This window comes from Electrophorus electricus, chromosome 3, assembly GCF_013358815.1.
Source record: "Electrophorus electricus isolate fEleEle1 chromosome 3, fEleEle1.pri, whole genome shotgun sequence".
NCBI lineage: Eukaryota > Metazoa > Chordata > Actinopteri > Gymnotiformes > Gymnotidae > Electrophorus > Electrophorus electricus.
The window spans coordinates 25,759,957-25,778,591 of record NC_049537.1 but is presented as its reverse complement, the minus strand read 5'-3'; the positions used below and the strand labels follow the sequence as shown (position 1 = coordinate 25,778,591).

Sequence of the window (18,635 nt, the reverse complement as noted above, 5' to 3'; positions counted from 1 at the left end):
ATTGAGGGCACCAAATTAGTTCTTTAGTCAAGAGATGGTTTTCCAATTTTCACTCTGTCTGGCATTTTCTAGTTTTGCTCCCATATAGACCTGGGCTTGCAGCTGATTACACATGAACTCACTCTGCTTTTGTGATATTAATTACGCATCATTAGAGAACTATATGCTGCAGAGTTTTCTTTGAAGCCAGTCGCTGCCTTTGTTGCTATGTCTTCCAAATGTCAAATCTGATTGCATGTGTGATCACTAAACACGTGTAACAAAAGAGTTTAATAGTCTTCTCTTTAATTGGTCTCTCTACACAGGCCTCTTTTAGACAGCCTCATAATCTTAATTAATTGGTTCTTATAAATTTTGCTTCATTCAAAGTCCATCTGGATTCATAACTTGTCAGACAGTTGTGTTGGAGAGGTGGAGTCCTGTCTCCTATTAGTGTACGTGCTGAATAACCTTGCATTGTTTGATTGCTGATGTAGTTCATATATTGGTATGGCCTGCACGAATCATTAACGGACTTAATGCCAAGTTTCAGCTAAGACAAATTGGCCCGTTCTGATGCCTTTCAAAGTGCGTTATGGGACTAAAAATGCAGTGCCCTTTACAAAGGTTTTGCTGATGTATTTGTGCTGAGGACTCAACCTTTCTAGGACAAAACAAAATCGTACATTTACTTAACTACAGTTTGAAACTAGTAGATATCTTGACAAATACAAAATAAGATGTCAAGAAGGTAGAGATTTCATTTCGCATCTGATAGGGGTGTAAAGATTCACTACTTTTAATTGGTTCAGAGAAATGTGCTATGATAGGGCTGCAGCAATTCTTTCAGCATGTGCCAGACACTAGCTGAGAGGGAATTGTGCATCATACTCCCCATTGTTGAACTCATTGGATAATGTCAAGTCAAATGTCAAGTGATGGAGAACAAATTTACAATGCAGCAGCAAGTAGGCATAAAACGGGTTTGGACCCACATTGGGACTTGTACAGAAGACAAAACGAGCTCTAAAAAATGTGGCAGTATGCAAAACTTGTCGAGTAGCACTGAAACAAGGAGCACAACAAATCCTACAACCCACCGTGAGCAACAGCCATGCCCTCCTAAACAGAGACAGCCCATCTGCTTCTTGGCCCTCTTTGTCATCAGCTAGATTCAGCACTATTAAAACAGACCAACTCACCATCAACTTCCTACCATCCAGAATGTGTCTAAATAGGATCTTCAACTGTATTGTGGGGAGTGGGGGAGGGTAGAGGGCTGACCATGATTTATTTTTTACTATAAGCTCATAAACACGTGCTGTAATTTTTTTTTGACTCAAGTCATCAAAATATTTGTTTTTCTGGGTTTTGTTCTGGGTTTTTTTTTTTTTTTTCTTGCAACCAATGTCAAAAATTACAATTGCACAATATCGAACTGCCTAATATATTTTGCACTGCAACATATTGCAATGAAACATTGAATCATCGGCTGCTTACCTGCATCAGATTGTCGATCATGTTTTGAGATGCATGTCATATGCATCTCAGAATAAGATGCATCCCCTAGTATGTGGGGGGATTACTGACGAGTTACATTGTCAAGCTCCCTAAGAATCTCTGCTATTATTTTATGAAGGAACGTGGATTCTATGCATAAAGCTTCACTGCGTCAAACGCTTTGCGAGTTCACCCTGGCACATTTACTGTTCCTGTAGTTTGGAATGTGCTTTCATTCCTTGTTTTTTTTCCCCACTCTTTCTGCTCTCCTGCTTCTCATTTCTACCATCTGTTGTCAGTTGTGTTTCCAAAGCAATCTACTGCCCTGTTCTTTCCTCTAGATGTCTTTGATTACATCTGAAAAGACTAACAAGTGCTCCACAATCAATCTCTCGGATGGAAAAGAACTTTTTTTTAAAAAAGTGAGCAGGACTGGCATTTAGATTAAAATGAGGGTTGTGATTGCTAATTTTTTGGAGTACAGCATGACAGCACAGTCAGTGAAGGCTCAATAGGAAATGCTGGTGGTCAGAAGAGGAAAATTAGCGTTTTGGGCTCTGATTTATAGACTACATCTGGGCTTCCTTCCATTGTTTTCAATTAGAAATTACAAGATGGCCTCCTGTGCACGAAGTGGTGCATTCCCACCAGCTTTCTCCTCTCCGACCAATTACACAGTGGACAGGTGCCGTGTGGTTCTAATAGATTGGCTCTTCTCGCTCAGCCCATTTTTCCCCTAGTGTACTGTATCATGCAGTACAAGCTCTCTTGTGTTGATTCACTCCTCCTTGTGTTGATGATACTCTCTTTTTTTTTTTTTTTCTTTTATAACGTCTAATACCAGAACACAGGGTGGGTAGTCCATCTTGCAGTTAGTACTGTCCAATAAATAGTTAAATAAAGATAGCTGAATAAAGTGATTATTAATGAATAATGGCTTCAAGTTCTGTCTGTGTACACAGGTTGGAATGTAGGACCACTGCATGAAACGCACTGCAAAGCTTAATTCATAATCAAAATTTACTTTAAGATCATTTCAAAGTACATCTTTAAGATGACACATTTATAATAATTTAATGGTACATGCAGTGTTCTCAGAGGCACCAAACTGACAGTTTTCTAACTGAAACTCTACTGCCTGTCCCCAGATAGCATTAAGCGCAAATCCCGTCGCCGGTCGATTTGGGAGCGGGGTATCATCAGGAAAAAGAAGAGCAGTAAAAAGGAGGAAGCAGAGGAAGACGAGGACCCTGAGGAGGAAGAGGGAGTCGAAGACTTGGCTGGTGCTAGTCAAGGCGAAGCCTGTCTGACTCAGGATGAGTCCTCTTGTGATACCATAGACCCCCAGCCTGACAAACCCCTTACCCAGCCCAATGGATATGCCCTGTCCACCGAGGAGGAGAACTCCAGTGAACCCACTGCAACTGAGGCTCCTCAGGAACCTGAAATGGCAAAGATGACTACCTCTAAGGAAGCTCCTCCTGGAGAGGAGAGGGAAGCGACTGTGGTTTCTGCCCCTCAGGACTGTGTGAATGGAGATGAGTCAATGGACAGCATAGACAGCGAGGCCCCTGAGAAGGAATCGGGTATTTGTCCAGAGGCGCCGCCTGCTCCTGTCAAAGGAGAATCACAGGTTGGAGGTGAAGATGCTGTACAAGAATGCAAGGCACAGGAGTGCATGCCTGCAACAGAAAGAGCAGCCAGTGATGGAGAACAAGAAAGCGAAGGTACTTACTTTCCTGTCAAAATGTTATAATATAGACTCCATGTCCAGCTAAACTAAAGGTAGTGGTGTTGAGATTCTGCTAATTAAAAAAAAAATAATAAAAAAAAAAAAACATTAAAATACTCATTTTTGAGTGCAAGTATCACTATAACAACCTTAATGTATTTTGGAGCAAAAATTGAGTTGATGTGTAACAATCACAAATAGAGTTCTACAGTATACACAGAATATTGCAACATTCATATTGCTATTGGTCATCATAAGGAACATCATCTGATATGACATCACTTTCTGTGATTTAATCAGTGGCATATTTCAGCCAATTATAGAATTATTAATGATTACTGTGACCAAAAATAATTGCATGGTCCTAGTAGACGTGAAAAAGATCTTCTCGTGTCATGTGGAATGCTGAAAATTAGACACCAACAGGCAGTCATTTGCATTGTATTGAACTCAAAGATATTGCCAAAAGATATCTTTTCAACTGCCAGGTGAAACACTTGTAACTTAATGATCTATTGGCCATTGGCCCATAACACACCATCTGTTGCAGTTTCTTTTGGTCAGGGTAAAGCCAACATGAGCAACACCACAAGGACACATCACCTGTTACAGCTTTAATATAGCAGGCTGCATTCCCTTGGTCTGGACATTTCAGAAGCCACATGCATTTAAGAACATTATATATAACAGTACCAATGGTTTCCTTTCATTTTTTTTTTCCTTTCATAGGCACCTGCAAAGAGATGTGGCAATGTAGCCAATCAGATCAGCAGAAGGGGGTTCTGGATGACAGGCCAGAGGACCGTCCACAATCCCCGCCCCCTCCTGTTTTAGTGGTTGACCATCAGCGGCTCAAGGTAAGAAACTCCGGTTTAAGATATTCCTCCTTTAGACCATATTCACCAAATACACAGGTATTTATTTACGAAGGTTTATTGTGGCTTTTCTGCTTCCCATAAAGGTAAGTGTTGCAGACTGTGATTAAATATTAAGCTAGCACAGAGTTTGGACAAGTAAGCTAATGCAGGTTAACTGTTGGATAGTGTGGTTTATTTGCCAACACAGGGTATGTAGCGCACAGAATATTCCATTTGGTCTTATCTACCTTTGATTTCAAGCATTGCCAGACCAAATGGTGCCACTAAGTGGAATCAGCTCACCCATTTAAAAATGAGGAAGCTTCTTTCAGATATAACAGTTCTTCTTGTCATTCAATCGAATGACTACAGAAGCATGACCAGGTGGGATTGCTGCTGCTGCATCCAGGAGTGGTGCACGTACCCCATCAGACTTCCTACACTTAGTCTTGATGGGATTTTTACCAAATTTATTGAATAAATTATGACAAATACAATTGTACATGCTATACCTATTCTAATTCTGTGCTACGAGTACAAAGAGGACAAATGGTAACTGGTAACTTGCTACTGTGCTATTACTACTATCATAGAACGCTGCTTTAATTTAATGATTTCATTAAGCATATTTAGCTAAAGAAAAATGTATAGTTTTCACATCTCTAGCTTGAAATTGTAACACTTTTTAATTGTGCACACCTGGTGAATTGCAACATTTGTTGAACTCTGCTGATTCTGAAAGGATTTTATAAAAATAGCCCTTAGCTTAGCGTTGGAGAAAATGTTCATCGGCATGGTGATGGAATCAATCCCCTCTTGCACCATTTCCATAGTCTCTATCTCACACACACATCCCTTCTTTCCAGTGAGTTATTTTAAGACTCACCTTCATCCCAGACTCTAGATATCACTTGCATCTATGCTTTCTACTCCTTGAAAGCAGTAGAAAATTCTAAAACAAATGTATCATCCTGTTTTAAATGTGCTTTCATGCCATGATCTGTAGCTGCAGGCTCTGTCTTGCTGATTGGCAGTGAGAGGCAGGCCTCTAACCATTTTCAGGGATTTGAACCTGACGAGTGGCAGTCTCGCTTATGCCAGACTGCCACTCAGTGCATCTGCTTGAGCTGCCTCTCGGGCCAATGGCCACACTAGCGAAAAAGAGGCAGAATGAAAATATGGAGGAAATAGTTACTTATATCGCAAGCGGACACGCACTGCCACCCTCCTCCACGGTGGTTGTTGCACCATTATCTCCCCGCAGAATTCCCCCCGGGGGCTTCAATCAGCAGCCCTGCCTCTGGGCCTGATTGATAGAGCTAGGCGCCACCTCAGGCGCCTGGCTGACCAGCTGACTGCCAGAACCGAGGGCTACGGGGACTCCAGGCGCTTGTGGCACTAATCTGAGGGCTTATTTGTTCATTTAGGGAGAAAAAGCAGATATCTTTAAGAAACAGATCGTGAAGAAACGGGAGCTGTGAATAATTGCTTTTTCATCCCTGGCTTATGGAACAAATTGAATTTCCGGTGAAGTGGTGCGAGGGTTGCCGTTTAAGCAGATATCTCCTCCTGGTTGGGCTGGCAAACTGCCTAACACATATTAGGAATGAAAAGTGGGCCATTTCCTTGCATTTCATTCATATTCATCGGCTAAAGAATGCTCATTACTATTGACACTCTTGTAGTGTGGCAGGCAGCCTGAAATACCTGTGGAATTTAAAAATGTGTCAGGGTAGACAAGGAGCTTTGTTTCCACACCAAACCTTTTGAGTGGAGTACGGTTTTAGCATCACATCACACATCAATTCTGAGATGGCTGTGCAAGCAAACTGAAGCCCATACAAAAGAGACCAAAAAATACTGAATTCAGAATTCTGTCTAATGGGAGACTTAAGAGGTTGTTGACACTAACTATTCTAACAATCTATATTGATCATAAAACTTTGGTTTTGTCCCCTGTCTGGAAAACATGATTGTCAAAGTCTTTCTTGTAGCAAATTACCCTCATATTAAAAGATTTCATTAAAACGTCCATTATGGTCTGTTAAGATATCACACTTGCTTTTTCCATGTTCATAAATATCGACCCATTTCAAAGATGACGGCTCATTCTCATATGTAGCCTTGCTACTGGCACTTCAAACAGCTGAATCATTTAGAATGTCTGTTTAGGTGAAAATTGCTAAATATCAATGGACAAGTGCTAGATTTTGTTATTTTATTTTATTTATTTGAGTGCTTTCGCTATTGTTGTTTGTCCTCGCTGACCTCCTTGACAGTACTTCTTTTTTGCACTTGCAAACAACTCTGTGCTTGCTTGGACATTTTTGAAAGTTCTCTCATAAACACAGTTCTTTGTTAGAGTATGCATTATTGGCGAATCTTTTTCTTTTGCATTTAAATTTCATAGCTGAGTGCAGCTTGGGGTTAGGCAGATTTACGTTTCTTGGCAGAAAGTTTTGTGGTGACGGGAACAATTTTCTGCTGACTTTGGTAGAAGGTCCTCATTCACATCAAGGCTACGAAGTGTCAGAAGAAAATGGTGAGATTTGTTTATATCAATTAATGATCTGGAAATGATCAATCAGGAACTTGAAGACACTTCAGTGAGAGTCAAAGTGCTGACCTATCTAAATCCTGAGGTCCTTCTCAGTTTCAAAATTGAGGGATAATTCCTATTGCTTCATTGAATACTTCATTGATACTTTTCATTGCTTCAGTTTTCCCATTGCTTCATTGACTGTATTACTTAGCTGAGATGTTTGTGCAACATGATTTAAAATAAAAAAAATTATGCCAGCTCTTTTGGCTAAAAATAAAATCATTTTAACATTTTAGGTGAATAGATCAGAAGAACACAGTAAAGTAACAGAAATAATGCCTGAATAGGCAAAAAGTTGAAAATGAAACCAAATAGTAAAAAAGTAAAGTAAATGAAGACAACCTTTGATAATAAAATTTAATGAAAAGTTAAAGTTAAAGAAAGTTGACATTTTAGCCCACTCAGTGCCATTCATTTTTCTAGGTTAAGCCTTAGTGTCTAAAAATGTGCTTGAAACCACATCTTCATTTTATCTTGTGTTTGTGTTTATTTAATGCACAGTGCTTACATTTTACATGTAATGAAGGTCGTGTAGGTAGTAGTGGTAGATTTTATAATTGGTATTAAATCTACCAGTACACCTCCTTTGTGGGAATGAGTCCTGAACACTTTACAACACTACAAATGCCTGTTGTGTCCAGTGAAGTGCTTTCATTTTTATTTATTTATTTTTAAATCTGTTTTTATCTCTGCATCATTTTCTACTTAAGATAATGGAGCTTTGTAACTGACTCGATCTAAAATGGATATGAATTGTTTCATGTTTATTATAGTATCTCAGTACTCAAAACATTGTTATTGTGGATCCGGTGCCATTTGGATCAACTATAGAACCTTTGTGCCAATCATTTTTATTATGAGTGTAATTCTTTTTATCTTTAATGCTTAAAAGGTTCATTGCATTTTTGCAGATACAGTTGCTTTTCTAATTTAGTTCCTCTCCGTTCAGCTCATGTTTTGAAATTGGAACTTCAGCTCTACCATCTGTTGGATTCCCTGGTCCCCTCCGCTCTTTTGTCTGTTCCAACTTCCTGCCTTTCATAATTTGAAACATGATGATTTTTTATTTGTGGAATCACCTGCAGCAGAGCGTTACTTTGTATTAAAATTAAAAAGAGGAAGGAAAGTCTTCGTTCCTCTTGCTCTCTCTCAGCTCTGTCACTTTCTCTCTCCATCCAGTTAAATTTAATAAGGCCTTGCTGGTATGAATACTACAAGTCGCTTTACTGCCCAAGCAATTTGGCATAAACATGAATGGGAAGGAAAATAGAGATAGAACAATATAAAATCCATTATTTACACAATCGTTAGTCACCATTAATCAACAATATTAACCAGTTAAAAATTATATTTGGCCTCTCTGCCCCCCCCCCCCCCCCCCCCCCACAGTTTTCTAACTTTAATAATTGTATATGTATATAGCTCATTGGACTCAATCAGACTCTCTCCTGGGCTGAACTGTTCAAGATCAGCAGTCATCGAACTTTGTAGGATCAGTTGCCAATCACTAATGCACTATTTTTGCTCAGTAATGGCACAAAATGCAGGGTTTGTACTTTAAAATATTCATACTCTACTTTTGAGCTAGATGACTAAGGCAGAGAGATGAACAGTAAACAAAGCATTGAGAAGGTTTTATTTGACTTTGTGCACTGCCCATGTACATGTAGTCAGTCATAATGTTGTGTCATCATCATTATTAAGGCAATGGTGGTAGTGTTTGCTTTTCCTGGACCCAGTGAACTATAATTTAGCATAGAGGCATTTCAGGTGGATTGGTCAGATTATTATTCAGCACCAAAGGATGATAAACATCAAATAACTGGAGTTAAATGGACCATATCAACAGCTCCTTTATAGCTAGGATTACTGTTCTATTCAAGTTTGACAGAGGAGGTCTGCTACCCATGACCATTTGCCCACTGCCACTGACAATAGCACAAAGCCTAGCATGGGGTCTGAACCTAATCCTTAAGGCTGAACTGACAGGCTAGTGAACTGTGTAGAACTAATTATTTTGTATTCCTTTCCCTGTCGTTCATGAATGTGTTCTTTGCTGCTGACTGCTTTTGCTTGTTTGTATATGTGCAATCTGCTTTTAGCGATTTTTGTGTCATTGTTTGTGTTTTATTCCTGCATGTGGTTTTATAATCCAAATAATGGGTTTTTCCTACATTTGTCAATTTTAAACACATTTTTCAGCACAGAAGCTGGACTTTATTTGCACCTGCAAGTGAGTGTCACTACACTCATATCAAAGCATGTTTTAGGCTGACCCTACTATTAGCCATCAGAGGGCGTCAAGCCGTTGGAGGCTCTTGGTGACTGACCTGTGCTCAGTGCTGTATGCTCTGCACTGCCTCTAGTAGGTCCTCTGCTGTTTTGCCCAGTTGTAATGGAGTGTTTTCTGATTGGCTGATCAGTCTAAATTTGACTCGAAAAACAAGAAAATGTATACATAGACTGCATAAGATTTTTTTTTTTTTTTTGTCACATTGTAGCTTGATGTACCAAGGCAGTGTGCTGGGCTAACCTTATTAGTTTTGTTGTACTAACTATCTACTGAAAATGTGGGACATTTGTCATTATCTTGATGTTACTGTATGCAATTTTATTGAAGGAAGGATCTCAATAGATTGCAGACACTCAAAACTCAGTGTACTTGCTATGAGAAGCATACACCTTTGGGAAGCAGTGGCTTTCTTTTGAGTTATTTTCTTTTCGTGCAGGCACAGAACATACATGCATACATGTTCGTCAGCTGTAGTCCGTTTTGGTGTGTTCGGAGTGTAACCGCAAATAGGTGACTATGGGCGACAATGAGTTGACACAGGGTGATCATCAGTCGCTGATCTTCGTTCTTTATTGTCCCTAGCCACGGATGGTGGCACACCAAAACCCAAAGCAGTTTTTGCAAATATTTCATCCCCATAGCCAAATTCATGAGTGTTCTTTGTGTCTAAACTCTTCATCAGGATCCAAACTGATGCAACCATATAGTCGGTGAGTTTAGCCTAATAACTAATCTGTATGCATTCAGATGAGCAGCTGATTGGCCACAGGATGACTGTGATGAACATGTCAATTGAAAAGGCGTTGCTGGGTCTGAGACTTTAATTAAAGTGAATGTGAAAAGTAAACAGCATTACACTGAAGCAGTGTACAAAATGGAAGGTAATTATGATTTGCCTTAATTGGCTGTCGCTTTGATCTTAATTGCTTTTGAAGATGGCTGACCCCATGTCCTGACTGTATGGGTGGGAGTTTTCTGTTGGCATAGGCACTGTGTGTAGTCATCCCCTATCTTACGGAGCTCACGTTTCTTTGCATAGTTATCCCACAGTTTTATTTACTTCTTTTCTGTTTTTGTGTTTGGGGTTCACTTTTTAACAGCCATGTCAAACTTTAGGGAGCTTGACTTGGCATCCTTGAGATGGAGATACAGTATAAGTGCACTCTCACTGCAATTTAGCTGACATGCTACAGATAAGTTGATGACTTGGTACAATTTAGCTGAGGACCTTCTTTACATTTTTACAGTATATGTTGTTGTGGTTATTTTTGTTTTGTTTTGCTACCAAGGCTTTTGTCTAGGGTTTCATATGTTAAAAAAAAAAAATTTTTTATAATTACTGCAACTTATGCCTAAAATACATAGTGCCCTAATGTTAATTACTTTGCAGGCACTTCTGTCCAATTTTGGTTTACTGTCAAACGCCAATTTAGCCTTTGCTGTTTCAACAGGAACATTCATTTAAAGATTGCAATTAACCTTGTTCATTACTATAATTCAGAGTACATTTACATGTGTTAGAGAGGAAGGAGGTGAAGATCATTCAGATAATAAGCATGATGTTTTGCCGCAATTACCTGATATGCAAAATGCATTACAGAACCAATAAGCTAGTTGTATAATGTCAGTATAGAGTGATGAGCTTGTTATACTGTACACTCTTTAAGATGGAAACCTTGCAAGTTATGGTGTAAGTGCAATGATGTGCCATATCTGTCTTCTGTCTACATACTTTGTATGACCTTTGTCCTTTGTCATCCCCTCCTTGTTGAATGACCCTTGTGATCTGTGCTGTTTCTCAGGCCTTACTGGATCAGGTAGTGGTGAAGAGTGAGGGCTACAGTGTGGATCTGTTGGAGAGGATCTACTCTTTACTCAGCCAGTGTATCTACCAGCACCGCAGGGACTATGACAAGACCCACCTGATTGAGGTAAGTGGCCCACATGACATCAAGCACAGTCAAAATTGACATTGTTCCTAGAAATGCAGTATGGCTAAATCACTTGTACTGGAATTTGGAGTTAACCTTCAGGCCGTCACCCTAGAAGGGTTCTGATGGTTCATGCCCAGTTGCGTAAAGGACGTTTATAAGCATCTTTGTGTTCTGAGAAAGCTGCTATATAAGTGTAAATTCATTCAATCATAACTTTGTGATTTAGTTAAGTTATAACAATGTTAACTGAAAATTAGATAAGCTCTGTTTTAAGGGAAATAAACCACCTGATGTCTTCAATGGTTTCTGTTCATGTGCTGTGAAATTGGACAATTCTAAAGTCAGGGAAACTTACCAGTTGTCTCTGGGTAGGTGGATGGAGTTATTGTATTACAGACCTACTAGTGAAGAGCTCAGAGTAGGCAGATTAGCCTGCTTATCCTGATGAAAAATTCCTCTTTCTCTGCACATTGAGCCATACTGACTCTAGTTATATTCCTGCTTTTTGTTCCTAGGGCCTTTACCCTTACTTAACTACAGGGTCCTAATGCAGCTTGATCCCTGACGGCTGTTTGGAATCGTTTTCTCCATGTGAGCTGAGCCTTGTATAAGGAGGCTGTATATTTAGCACCATCCATTTTCACTTCCCATATGTTTGGGGAATTCTGTAAATCGGGCCTGTTGTCAGTAAGGTATGATATATGGGTCAACTCAGGATGGTACAGTCAGCCCGGCACCTGCAGTGTGTGCCACAATGCATTTTATTTCTAGTAGACATTACTCTGTTATACTTGATGTATGAAAAGAACTTAATGTTTTTTGGGGTAAATGTGCCATTCTTCCTTCAGCCTTTTGATCTTCACCTAGTGCAGGTTCTGTTCCTCTATGTGGAGGTATTGAAAACAATGTGGGAAGCAATAATGGGTTCTTATGCTGCTACAGTCTGTATAGTGAATACAGTTGCTTGGCGCACACATAAATAGACGTGCTGAGACAATTAAAAATGGAGAGATCGCTGTTGGAATTCATGGCCATATTTTGCATTGTACGCAGATCATATATAAAAATGAATAAATAAATATTGCCAAGTGAAATTGCTAGCTTACTATTTTGAAGCTGCATAATATCACAGAATGAAAGAAGGGGAAATGAGTTTATCATGTTTGTGTAGCTGTAAGCAGAAGATGGATGCACAAAGACTGGATGCTGACACACTGAACAGCTGTTGAGTGTTGAAATTAGAGCACCATGTTGATTGCAGTGAACTGTGGCCGATCCTCTGGGGAAATTATATTTGCTGTTCTCAAATCCAATAGTAATGGTCTCTGGCCACCAGAAAGAAAGTGGAGGTGCACTGGGGTGTGGAGGCTGGCGAAGCCCTGAGCTCATTTATGCACTCTGCCCAGGTAGCGTCTTTATTGTCCACAAAAAGTGCTATTCATTATTTCCTAGTCAAAAAAGAGAAATGTAGCATCTCAGTGTTTGAGATCTTTAATGTCTAGTTCAGCAAATATGAAAGGGACTGCACACAGTCTCTTTGGCTTTCATAGTCCAACTGGTATGAGGCATCAGGAGCCTTTTCAGATATTTCAGGTTTGATTGTTCTCACAGACTGCTCATTTATGATAATATTCTACTTCACTCCAAGGGCGTCTGGCTCAGACCATCAGGTATGCCTCGCCACATAAGAATCCTGTGTTCATTTTGTAGCTATAATGCATGTTAAGCCCAAGGGCGTGAGGCGGGAATCCCCACAGGTGCCACGGAACTGGACCAGAATCTTGTTGCATGAGTGAATTTTTAATATTTGTCTGCCTTACACTTATGATTATCGACAGGGTGACAGTGCATCAAAAAAATGCTCATTTAATATTCAAGTTTATAATGTAATTATTTGATAGGGTATGTCAAAGAAAAGCAATGTCAGATAAAGCAGAATATTTTAAATACATAGAGGATGTATGCAGAGCGGGATAAAATACTGAAAGTCCTTTGATTGAAAATGCACAGATCTCTGGCATTGTCTCTTGTCTCTTGCTAGTGTGCTAAAATTAAGTTAATGCCCCCTGATGTTTTTATCAGTTTTCTCCATTATGTTGCTTTTGCAATGCAGCAAAAGTTAGTAATTTTGCTTCACTATTTTTGTCCTAATGGCTAGTAGCAATAAAAAGGTTATCACTGTCCTACACGCAACATCAGTTTGTAAATATGGCTTACTGAAGGCCTATTCCTTTTTCCATTTCAGGAGATGGAGAGGCAAGTCCAGCATTTCAAAACATTCCTGTGATGAATTGAGGGCTTTCAGCAGTGATGGTAATCGGAAACTCCTGTGATTCATGAGGGAGTATAGCCTATTGAACCAAGCCCTTCCATGAGGAGCCGAGCAGGTTTGCTCTTAAATGAGAATGTGAAATGAGAAGGTAAAGGAGACCTTCAAAGACTTACAGTGGCGACCTTGGTGCTATTGTCTCAGGTACCTGGACAGAATCAGTCTACAGAACCAAACGCAACTCAAGACTCATGTAGGTTTCAGTTTTTACAAACATGTATGCCAATTTCTAATGGGCGTCATTGGTGCTATTGGGTGCTATTGTTTATCTATTTGCTGCTCCTTGGGTTTCTTTAAAAAATAAGAAATGGAAAAAAAACAAGATATTAAAAGTTAAACAATGCTTAAAAAAAGATTGTGTGATGTCACTCGAAAACCTCAGCCTCCTTGTCAGGAAGAAACCACACACACACACACACACACACACACAGGCACAGATTCTCACCAGCAGTGGCAAAAAAAAAGTGTGAAAGGCAGCGCAACACCAAGAGGTCGAGTCAGTTTATGTACTGTGGAAACAAACTGCATTGCTCGCCCTCTCTGCCCACCATCTTGATGTGTTAGTGTCCGCTGTGATCTTTCCACCAGTAGGCATTCAAATACAAGCACTGCATCCCTATGATGATACTTCCCACTGCCGTAAAGAACACCATTTTTAAAGAGATTTTTTTGTGATCTTAGGTTCTGTTGGATTGTAAGCATTTTTTTTAATCTGCTTTTCAGATTTAAGGACCTCTATTAAAATCCTTTCTAGTGAAATACTGAAGTGTCATTCTGTCAAGAGTTCCAGTAGAAAACATCTCCAAATAATGTTACTAAACTGGAAACCCAGTCTAGATTTGGTTTGGCTTGGAGTAACTGGATTCAGAAGTAATTGGTGTCTAGAGGTTGCACTGCTGACCATATGCTTGAACCTCCAAAATAATACACATTGTTTGATACAAGACTGAGATTACAAAGTATTCATCAACTCCATAGAACGGGACATGTCTCTTGTGAAAATAAACCTCTTCATGTATCATGGACAATTACATAAAGGGACCATCTTGGCTACACTGATATTTGTTCTGATGACTGCCTTCTTTTTTTAATTTAACATTGGGCCAGTCATTTTCACATAGATCGTGTTCTCTCAATTGCTTTTACATGCACATGAGCACCCCCACAAATTCAGAGTTTTCTGTAGCCAGGTGGTTTTGCCATAACTCATTCTTTGTTGGAATATTCTGTCATTTTACTTTATTACTTCTCAGTTTTTGAGTTGAAACAATGCTAAGGTCGTTTGCATTAGAAAACATATGAACAAGGCCATTTTATCCAGTGCCTCTGTGTTTAACATGTGGAGCATTGCTTCTTTCATCTCTTGGTGTTTAATATTAGCTTTATTTTTCCTCCAGACTTTGTTTGCTCATGGCTAAGTTCTGCTGACTGATGATGATGATGATGATAAAATCTTTGATTGGTGGCTGTGTATTCTTTCAATAGGTAGATTTTAGTTCAGCTTTGGTGTAGCGCAAGTAGCTTATTAGCCAAGTATTTTTGAATGCTTTTTTGATCTGCTACTTTCTCCAGTTTGTTAAAAGATTTCTGCAAACTTGAAACTCATCTCAATTTATGTAAAGGTGAGTACAGTTTAAGAAATTGTTTAAAACATGCAAAAAAGGAGGACGTAGTTCTGGACTACTACAGTGAGATAAAGAACCATGGCTACCTCAATTATTGTGATGCTGACGAGACGAGAAGTTTACTAAATACGTCCAGTATTTGTCAGCATCTGTTACATTACTGCACCCTTGTTCATTGGCCAGGTGCTGAGAACCAAGGTCTGGGGCTGATGCATGAACCGTGCTTCTGCTCAGTTTTGGTTCTTGTTTTTTTTTGGTTTTTTTTTGTTTGTTTGGGGTTTTCTGTTGTTGTTTGTCTGTTTTGCAGTTGAGCCGACACAATGCAGCATGTTAATTTCAGAAACTTTGCATTGTGTATTTGTTTTGCTTTCTTGTTCATCTTTATTTTTTTTCTCTATAATTCACTTTTTTCTGTCAGCAAACATTGGCATCCAATTATTTCTTTTTCTTCATTGAACTGTCAATTGGGCCTTCATGATGGCAGCCATATTGTTTTTCCACTACAATTTCTTTCACTCTTACAGAATTACACCATTTGATCTCTTTTTCTAGCTATACCCATTTATTTATTAACATAAGTATTAAACAGTGTGTTTGACAGTCTGATGTTCAACTATTCCTTTGTATGCAGTTTTCTAAAAGCCAACAAATTGGAAATTTGTTACTCATTTTTTGAAGTTTGTCTCAATGTAGCACATTTTTGTAGCAGGTTTGTGCAGATGGAGAATATGGAGGTTTATGGGTCTCAGGTCTCTGCTACATTAATGACCTATTTATTTTGTTACAAAGGTGGTGGTGCTTCTTGGATTTTGTGGTAAAGGAACGCAAATAACACATGGAAAATAACAAACGTGATGAGCATTGTATCATACCCCCTCTCCTTTTGCAAGTAGTGAACATAACATGCATGTTTGGTGTGGTGTAGATTCTACTGTCTTGACCACTGGTTCTGAAATACTGACAGTACATTTACCTTAGAAATTTTCAGACTCTGAAATACAGGGAATATAAAATGTTACCCATGTTCACTAACTGCTGTACTCAAATGTAATGAATTATTTCGTACCTCACCGAATTTGTGCGTATTTGAAACACTTGCTATGATCCAACATGTTTAAACATATGTTAAATGAAATTACATGGCTAATTTATAAAGATAATTGAAAACAGATTATTACAAACTGAATACACACAGATAAAAATGGGAAACATCATTCAAATATTTATTAAAGTAACTAAACGAGACAAGAAGCCTTCATTAAAAAAAAATAAAATAAAAAAAATTATGTTCTGGTCATGGCACTAAAATGTTATCCCCTTCATATTTCTCACTATTCTGTTCTCTAAAAAAACCCCATGATGTTTTGATCATATGAAAGAAAATTTTGAAAACCCATGATATTGTGTGAGTCATGTTCAAGGCCCTAGACATGACCTGCCAAAACAGTGCTAGGCCTGCATAGAGCTAGGCCCATGAGTTGCTCCCAGTACAATTCCATGATACAAGGCAACGTATTTAGAGGGTGCAGTCTTGTAGCAATGTTGTTCAGAAGTCTGCTGGACCAAACTCCAGCCTGCTTACTGTACTGCCTGAACAAGGCTGTAAATAAGTATTACAGAACTAGGATCAGAGAACATAATCTCACAATCTGAGTCAGTCCTTAATAACTACCTGAAGGGGAGCTACACACAGAGCACTCTGTCATCAAGCTTCTTAAAATAAGCCCATTCCATTCACCAGATTAAAAGTCAGGTTGGAGTTTGTTGACGGGCTTCAGAGGTTAGTCCAGTATGCAGTTTTGTGGGGTTTTTTTTGTTTTGTTTTTGTTTGTTTGTTTGGGGTTTTTTTGTTGATAAATTGATTGTATCTAATCTGTAGTTTATTTCTTATTTATTGATTTACATGTATTTGGGGGCTTTTTATTTCTGTTATTGCCAGGGTGATTGCCTCATTTTTATCTTAATATTTAGAGCCTAATTTGAAATATGGTTACTATTCTTAAGCATTATTTTAGTAAAAGTTATGTTTAAATAATACATTTACTGTAATTTCTCCAATAAACTGCTGTGATTATACTTGAATAAATGGTGCAAATTGTAGTCTTTGTTGAACTGTTTCATGTCTGTTTTTAATTTTCAGTTAAATTTTATGTCGATTTTGAAGGTGGTTGAATGAATGTTTTAAACATGGGTTTGGCCATAATGAGAAGTGGTCACCAGCCACTCAGCACGTTATATTACATCTATATTATATATATCTTATACCTTTTAAATTAAGCAATTTTTTAAACTATAGCAAATAAATAATAGGAGTGTCTATTTGGAGTTGTATATGGATCGTTTAATTGATCAAATTTATATGCAGTATGTTACTTGGGTGGTATTTTGTCTTGTTTTAAAAATGGATGTATTCATTGCCATTTTTCCCTCACTTGGTACCACAGATTATCTGCATAATTAATTATAAACCCAAACACCTGACTAAAAAGAGAGAGAAAAATGTTGCCATGGATACTGTGCCTGTTTTTATGGAAAAAATGACACACAATATTGTGTATTTTTCTTTGAATTTTGAATATGTATTGTCTCATCATTAATAACATGTAAATCGTCCATTTTGGGTACAGATTGATAGACATTTTTGTCCAATCTATCGAATTTTCTAAAAACATTTATACAGAATTACTTCAGTTTTAAAATATACATTTATTCCTTCCATATTTTACAGGATTAGATCCATCCCCAATACCTCCATTTCAGTCCCACTGTAGTGAGTGGATTCATATCAAATGCAGAAATGGAGGAAAAGAACAATTTTATCCTCAGAATGACAAATAAATGTGACTTGTGATTTGGCTGCATTTAGGACAAAGCTCATCCTTTTGTCTTCATCCAGTCCTTTCTCTTATTGTGATGGTATTTGTTGGATTGCAGGTCCTGAATTACATCCCTGATTCTGTCAAACATACTTCCACTTGGTTAGAGCACCATAACCCTGAAACACACTCAAGCCGAAGTATTGCATTACATTTCCTGATATGTCATAGAATATCTGCACTCATCCTCAATCTCTCTGATTGGATGAAGATACTGTTTTGTCTTGTAAAGTCATGACATGACTACACCCAGCAGAAAGGGTTGGGGGGAGGGGGAGAACAGATTCTTTGATTTCAGACTCATGGCAAAACAAAATTGTGCAGTTGTTATGACTGGAATGGATAATTGAAGGAAAATATCAAAAGAATATGCACAAAAAAAAGAGAACACATACAAATGTTTGTCAGAGAAGACAAGTCTTTGCAGTGGGCCAACAAAGCTTGCATTGTATCCAAATGGCACAACACCTGTGAATGAGGGTTAGCTTACATCCCTTACAGAGTCTAGACTTGTCGGGCACTGGAATTCCACTTTGTTCCCCCCAGGAGAGCTGGTAGGAGTTTTGAGGAGGGAGCTTTGGAGTCTTTAAATGTTAGACATGTCCAGCAATTCTTTGTCTTTGATCCCTGCAGTGCACTGAGGAAAAAGGGCTGTGTTGCCTGGCTGTGGTCAGCCGCTCTGGATGTACTTCTTGATGACCACACAGCCATGTCTGAAGAGTGGGCAGGGCAGGTTCTGGAGAAGTGTCCATGTGTTAGTGCAAGGGTCAAAGGTCTCCATATTGCCTAATGCTGGCCCTTCGCTGCTCACAATGCCTCCTGTGGCGTAAATCTTTCCATCCAGGACAACAGCACTGAAAAAGATAAAGAAGAAGTAAACATGATTTGTCACACGTCAGTGCTGAGAA

At 38.7% G+C, this 18,635-nt stretch overlaps 2 protein-coding genes across 4 annotated transcripts in view; one reads left to right on the top strand and one right to left on the bottom strand.

Annotated features, from left to right (window-relative positions):
* atad2b (ATPase family AAA domain containing 2B) overlaps window positions 1–16,134 on the top strand; it is a 61,365-nt gene extending 45,231 nt beyond the window's left edge. The window contains exons 25-28 of the mRNA XM_026997788.2: window positions 2,628–3,206; window positions 3,941–4,068; window positions 10,766–10,894; window positions 13,143–16,134. Coding sequence (XP_026853589.2) covers window positions 2,628–3,206; window positions 3,941–4,068; window positions 10,766–10,894; window positions 13,143–13,184 — 878 coding nt within the window. The 3' untranslated portion in view covers window positions 13,185–16,134. The remainder of the gene's footprint in view (window positions 1–2,627; window positions 3,207–3,940; window positions 4,069–10,765; window positions 10,895–13,142) is intronic.
* The window catches only part of LOC113569753 (kelch-like protein 29), a 135,585-nt gene continuing 133,003 nt past the window's right edge, over window positions 16,054–18,635 (bottom strand). For all 3 annotated transcript variants that reach the window (XM_035524689.1, XM_026997772.2, XM_026997780.2), the window contains one exon: window positions 16,054–18,581. In XM_035524689.1, the coding sequence (XP_035380582.1) occupies window positions 18,398–18,581 (184 nt within the window). In that variant the 3' untranslated portion in view covers window positions 16,054–18,397. The remainder of the gene's footprint in view (window positions 18,582–18,635) is intronic.